General features: G+C 40.4%; 1 protein-coding gene across 1 annotated transcript; it reads left to right on the plus strand.

The window, feature by feature from the left end:
- Positions 1–6,856, plus strand: SAR1B (secretion associated, Ras related GTPase 1B). Its single transcript, XM_009995477.1, has 6 exons — positions 1–76; positions 3,231–3,350; positions 4,174–4,239; positions 4,776–4,879; positions 5,029–5,160; positions 6,174–6,856. Exons 1-6 carry the CDS (start codon positions 19–21, stop codon positions 6,288–6,290), a joined length of 597 nt encoding a protein of 198 aa, XP_009993779.1. The 5' UTR covers positions 1–18; the 3' UTR covers positions 6,291–6,856.
- Positions 6,857–7,185: the final 329 nt, after the last annotated feature.

The following is a 7,185-nucleotide window of genomic DNA, read 5'->3' on the forward strand; positions in this document are numbered from 1 at the left end:
AGACTATAAGATTCAGATATGTCCTTCATATTTAGCTGGATTTATAGTGGTTTCAGTAGCGTGTTACAGTTTTTAGGTAAGTTTTTTATTGTTTGGGTTTTTTCCTTTGTGCTATTCTTGTATTAAATGTCTGCTCACTTCTGTTATCTTCAAATGTAGCCGCTGGTTAAATAAGATGGTTTGTTTTGGTGTATATTCAGTAACACTCAAACAAAAGGTTCACTTAGCAAATACTAAGTATTTCCAGAGTGTGTTCCCCACTCAACCTTACATTAATCCTTTAACCTCTTGAAAAAAATTACACTTTAGTTTGACTTTTCTAATCATACTACACTTAATTACACTGTAATTCAGTTTGCTTTGATGGAGTTTCTCCTGTTTTTTTTCTTCTGTAAATCACTCAGTTATTTTAATTAAGTTCTTTTGCACATGAAGGTATCACTTGAGAATCCAAATATGAGGGACTTTTCCACAAAAGAGCAGTGCTGGATATTGAAGCCCTTGCTCATGTTCAGCAGTGTGTTATTTTGTGTGAAACTTCACTGGCATCTGCTGAAGAGCCTCAGGAAAGTATTCCCTGGCCAAAAGAGTCTGCAGTCCATATTGACCCAAGGTGAAATATTAGCTTGTCAAAGGCAGGAGGAGGCAAAAAAACCCAACACCAAACAAACAAACAAAAAAAACCCCAAAAATGAAAGGGAAGGGAATGTTAAGGATACTAAAAAGAGGAACAGAAGTTGCAGATCACATGGGTAAAAGGCACAGTTTGCAAGTACCAAGGATTTTATTGAAGCAGATAAAAAGCATTTGAGGTTAAGGAATCATGACAAGCTGTGCCACCTGCCTTTTATCAGTTGAAAGTTTAAACTTTTTGCTGAATGTTAGACCCTTGGCCTGCTATCAAATATTAGCCAGTGAAATTTTAACTAAGTTGACTAATCTTCCTTATCTCTTCTTCCTTAGCACAGCAGTGATTACTGCATACTAGCCTGCTTTCCCATCTCTCTGCATGCAAAGTCTAATTCTGGTGAAGGATACTGGAGCTTGAAGTAGGAAGGAGAATTACTTTCAATAAAACCTTTTTATTCTAGAAAAAACACCTTCCCTTTTCATTCTCAGATGTACAGTTGAAGAAAGTTGATCATAACATTTGGGAAGGTTCTTGCAGTTCCTTGTGCTGCCTCTCCTGCCAGCAGGCTGATGAGATCACTTTATAAAGTACATCTTTGCACACACATAGTTTTAGAATACACAAAAAATAAATATATGTATACATATATATATATATATATAAACTCTAGTCTTGGTGTAGCTCATAGCTGAAGTATTGCTGCTAGTTTGTCTTGTGTTTCTATGAAAGACTCTTAGGAAGTGTGAAATCTTTCAGAGAAAGCAGGAGCACCTGATTAGGGAGCAAAAGCTCCTGGATTTCCAGGCTGAGAGTGGCAAAAATATTATCGTTCAGTAGGGTTTTGTTGAAACTGGTAACTGTGAATTGGGCTTTCTCCTGTGACATCAGTTAATATGTGAAATGCCTGACAATGTTTGTCCACTCCTTTTTTCTCTGTAAACATGAGTACTTTCCACTGCTGTGTAGTTTCATAGTTAATACATGTTAGGGCATGTGAGAAGGTGAGCTTGGGAAGTCAGAGTTGAGTTTGAAAGAGCTGTGAAGACACTGCTCAGTTCCTGGGGTAATAAACATCATTAATGAAATATGCTGAGGAATAGGAAAGAATATTCCTTCCTGCAAAGTGCACAATGTGTCCCTCTGGAATGTGATACCAGAGATTAGCTTGAAGGCAGAGGGAGGTGAGCAACCAGCAGGGTGTAAGGGTCAGCCAGGCAGAGGCACAAGTGTCCCTGTCCTGCTGCGCCATCCGCCAGGCTGAGCAGCCACCTGGCAGCAGCAGCACTTCACGTCCCACCTAATGAAACATGTTGGCTAAGAGGAAAAATAAATGAGGGCCCCAGAAAGTGATGCTACTGGCTTGCTGTGCCCACTGTCCTCCTGGTGCAGGGAGACCCAGGCTGGCTGATAGTGTTCCCCTTGGATGGCTCCCAGGCACTTCCCCGGGCACAGCACAGGGTGATGCTGCAAAACCTGCTGGTGTACTTCACAAAATGTTTCTGTGGTGGTAAAACAAACTTCTCTTCAGCCTTTTGTGAAGCACCATAATACTGTGACCTGATGCAGCAAAGGATCCTGGTGATGTAAAAACCTCCCACGTTGCAATTTTTGGCCGTATTTTGCAATTCTTTTTACTCAGAAAGAGAATTCTGTTAGAACACAGCTCAGGTTTGCTTTTGAAGAAAATGTCCATGTGTGTATTTCCTCAGCCTCTGCAGTAAGTGCTCTGCCCTCTTCAGCACTGGTGAAGGCTGGGGGGTCAGTAGTTGTTCCTAAGGAGATGTGCAGTGTGGAATATCCAGCCACAGCCCTTTGAGGAGAGAATAAGGGAAGATTTTCTGCTTTAAAAAGGCAAAGTTAAGACACTCTGGAGTCATTTTTTCGGTACAGAATATACATTTTTTTAAATTTAATTTGGCTTTAAAATGTTTTGCTTTGAATGTCAGTTAGTTTGAAGCAGTGAAAAATAATCCTGGCATAGGATGTAGTGTTGGCAAGTTGCAAGAGAATTGCCCTTTGATAATCCCAAGCTGAAGAAAATATGGTGTTGGTGTTTTGCACCTCCTGCCTCTCCTTCACAGCAACTGTTGCATTTACTGTGGTTACAAGTAGAAAGGGGGGAAAAAAGGGGAAAAGGCATTTTCACAAAGATGACAATCAGTGAAAATAAAATTTCTTACTCCTGCTAGGAAGGCATTACCACATGACAGCAGGTGTGTCAGAGTTGCCCTGACAATGCCATTCAGGATATAGTCATGCAATTTAGCTGGGGCAGAGTGAGCTACACTGGCAGAACTTAGTCCTCTTATGTGGTTTTCCTAAGATAACATAAATGCATTTACATGAGGGACACGTTAACATCCCTGGTGTGCCTCTCCCTCTAATCATCCTGGAAGCACATGAGCCAGTGTCAGAGCAGTTTGTGCAAGCAGGAGAACCTGGATAAAGGGCACTGATAAAGTGCACAGTGCAGCTTGGCTGGTCTGTATTTTGTACCGTGACTGTAACACTTTGTTCCTGGGAGTGAAATCATCTCTAGTGCTGAAGATGAACTCCCACCCATTTAACTGATTGTTCACTGGGTCCTTCTTTCTTCTAGGACTGTACAAGAAATCGGGCAAACTAGTGTTTCTTGGACTGGACAATGCTGGAAAGACTACACTGCTGCACATGCTCAAGGATGACAGACTGGGACAACATGTCCCCACATTACACCCCAGTAAGTTAATATTGCTGCTTCCATAGATAGGGAGTATTTAAAATGTTGCAGGAAAAGCAGGACCTGATTTTATATATGTATTTATATATACACACATATATAAGAGTATATATAAGAGCAACTGTGCAATTGGAGAGAAACTGGAGAATTTCTGGGTTTACAAACTGGGTATAGTTCAAGTATTATTCATGATAGTTCAATCTGGTGTGTTTGAAATGAAGTGTAACAAGCAAAATGGTGGAGCTGAAAGTCTAGATGACAGAACCTGTGGGAAATTTGCTTTTTCAGTCTTTGGAAGCAGCTTCTCTGAGTGGCTGGAAAATTAGCATTTCTGTAATGTTTTCTCTTTTGGTTTTTTCTTTTGGCTCAGAGATTGCTGTGTAATTGTTATCCTGGTAGCCTCACAAGAGGAAAAGTTCAATGCAGGTGAAAAATATGGATTGGTGAAGTCCAGTAAGGAGCTGAAAAACTGAGAAAGGATGTGAAGAGAAACCCTGAGCAGTATTGTACATGAAATGCTATCTTTGTGGCAAACCAGATGCCAGAGCCAACTGTTGTTTGTGTAATGTGTATATAGGGATAAATAATGTACCAATACTCTCTGCTATTCTTAGCATTGTAGATATTTCGCACGTGTTTTAACAACAAAATGCTCTTAACCATTAAACAAACATGTCACAGATTTTGAGAGAAGATGTTTTGTGTCTTGAATAACAAAATACTGAAAAGACCCAAGACAAAGTAAAATCTACCTGCTAGAAGGTTAGACTGCTCCAATGTGCTGCATAATTTCCACAGAGTACATAATTCTGTGTCTTTCTAGCTTCAGAAGAGCTGACAATTGCTGGCATGACTTTCACAACCTTTGATCTGGGTGGACATGCTCAAGGTAAGAGAATACATGGGCTCCCTCCTCTGAACTGAGGCAGAGTTGTCTGCACTCCCCATGTTTCAGGTTAGAATTGTGACCACACTGCAGGGATTGACTTCCCACACAGGGCAAGAAACATTCACTGCTCTGTTGTCTGTCTCCACCACTTATCACAAATCCCAAATAGCTGCAGTAGAGTGGATTTTTTTGACTGATACCTGTATTTTGGAGAGGATTCTGTACTTTGAATCACTTGCATTTACCTTTGAGCTTTATGCTTCAGATTTACCTTTGCTGACATAATTCCTGGAGGAACAGGCAAAGTTTGAGTACATCCCTGTCCAGATGGGATAGAGTGGTGATAACAGTAAAGAGAATGATACTTTTCTGCATTATTCCAAGCTTTGTAAGACATGAAATTGCATCTGGAAGACTGGTAACATAAGTTAAAACTTAAAAAAAAAATAATCCTTTTGCTTCCTAATTACTGATATGCATTGCTCTGGATTTTCTTTTGTAATTTCCTTTTGTTTTAATTCCCATCTTCCCTGTAGCTCGCAGAGTGTGGAAGAACTATCTGCCTGCCATCAATGGCATTGTGTTCTTGGTGGACTGTGCAGACCATGAAAGGTTGCTTGAATCAAAAGAAGAACTTGATGTAAGTTTAAGATTTTTGAAGGTTTTAACTTATAAGAAATAAGCTCAAATTCCCAGTATCCAACAGAACTCTGCTGTCACCTGGACAGAAGTAGTAGCAATTTGACCTTCTATATTCTAAATCAATCTCTCCTCCTTTCTCCTTTGCAGTCACTAATGACAGATGAAACCATTGCTAATGTGCCTATCCTAATTCTTGGTAACAAAATTGACAGACCTGAAGCCATCAGTGAAGAGAGGTTACGAGAGATGTTTGGTCTCTATGGCCAGACAACAGGAAAGGTAATGCTCCTGGTCTGTTTTTAATAGCTTTGTTATTTTTTATTTTTTTTCTGGTAGAGAGTCTGTTTGCCTTATTTGTGTGTTGATTCCAGTTCACTCCAGCTACACAAAATAAATGGTTTTTAATTTATAAAGTACTTGGTACATAATAACGGAATGTGGGATAAATGAATTCTGGAGTCTTTTTGGGTGTGTGTGTGTTAGATGCATCTCCTCTACAACTTTTTAACTTCATATTTTATGCCACTTTTTTTCAGAAAAACCTTCATTGTACTTAGGATTATTTTTAGCACTTCAGCTTCCTTATGCAGTACCCTAAAAGGATGAGTAAGTTTTCAGAGGCTAGAGTTCTAGAGAGAGCTGTAAAAGAAAACTGGATCAACTTTTCTCATTTAAAATGCAGACTTAGTGCAATTTGTTACTTAATGTGCTTACTTAAAGCTTAGAAATAGATTTACACCATTGCAGAGGTCTGAGCTTGTAGATTGAGAGAGTTAAAAACGTTCTTACTGGCATCTGTAGCCACAAGGCAGATTTCTGTTACGCATCTTGGTGATACTTTGTTCTTAATTTCAAGTACAGTGTCTTGCTTGTAGGAGGCATGTGGATACAGGCACTAAAAACGAGTTGCCCTGTTGTTGTCCCTTGGAAGGAGGGCTCAGTGCAGGTGGCAGGGCCCTTCCAGGGGGCTGTGTCCCAGCTCCCGTTGGCAGAGACAGGGCAGGAACTGCAGCTGGGAACAGTGGGTGCTCCAGTTCCCTGGGCATGTGCCTGCTGCTGCATTCTGGTTTCACCTCCTTCACCCTCTCCAAATGGGGATGCAGGTGAAGATGTGCCTTTCTCAGGTGACCCTCACCTTAGTAAGGCATGCATGTTTGGGTTTCATTTATGTTCTGGAATCCCAGGGTCCAACACCAGCGAAATAACGACACCCCGCGGGAACAAACGTCCATGGAAAGGAGCCATCTTTTGATGCTGCTCCTGTAACCTGGCTCCCTCCTGTCTCCCCACAGGGCAGTATACCTCTGAAGGACCTGAATGCCAGGCCCCTAGAAGTGTTCATGTGCAGCGTGCTCAAGAGGCAGGGCTATGGGGAGGGCTTCCGTTGGATGGCTCAGTACATCGAGTAGCGCCGGAGCCGCCTCCTCCTGCCCGGCTCTGGATATTGAGTCTGCTCCTTATTTGATCACTCAGTGTACGTAACTTGGATCCCTTTGACTGTTTAGTTCTAAAAGCATACCTTTTTAGCTAATTATATCACGTATGCTAAATTGTAAGTGTGAGGATTGAAGAATTATTTCGAGCAAGTTTGTTAAGTTGAAGTATCGCAGCCCGTGAGCTTTTCCGATCCCGTGCAACGTTCTCTTCCAGCTTTTGATTTAACAACATCTCCAGCACCACCTCTGGTCAGAGCAACTTTCCAGTACAGTATGTTTGAATGCACTTTTTAACAGCTAAAAAAGGAAAAAGAAAAAAAAACAACTACAAACATGTGAAAAATATTTAATGCTTATGTTAAATTTTTTTATGTACTTTTTTGAAACTGGTTTTATAACTTTAGAGTATATAACCATCTTTCAAGGAATAATAAATAATTAGCTGATGGATAATTGCATGATGCCTTACAGTTTTCAATAATATACTTTCTTATGCAACGTCATGCAATAAATCTAAATCCAGTTTTTGGCAACTTTAATGGGAAATGTTTCATTTTACTGTGTCTTAACTAGTGAGGCTGCCTGATGATCTGATGATGTGGGATATTTTCCTGAAACACAGAAGGCCACAAAGTAGTTACACTGGATGTTAGAGTAAGGTGGGGTTTTTCTCAGACTAGCAAATTGCATTTATTTTAGGATTTTGCATTAGTCAAAGAAAGATTTAATCTGATGCCCTTATAACCACCACCTTTAAAAAGTGTGCCAATGTAAGTTTGAACTAATGTCAAATGTGGTCTTGCTCTTCTGGTCTCTTGATTTAAACCCCTGAAGTGACACAAGAAATACAGGGATGTTTTTTGAAGAA

Source organism: Chaetura pelagica, unplaced genomic scaffold (genome assembly GCF_000747805.2).
Source record: "Chaetura pelagica isolate M959 unplaced genomic scaffold, ChaPel_1.0 scaffold420, whole genome shotgun sequence".
In the NCBI taxonomy this organism is placed as follows: domain Eukaryota; kingdom Metazoa; phylum Chordata; class Aves; order Apodiformes; family Apodidae; genus Chaetura; species Chaetura pelagica.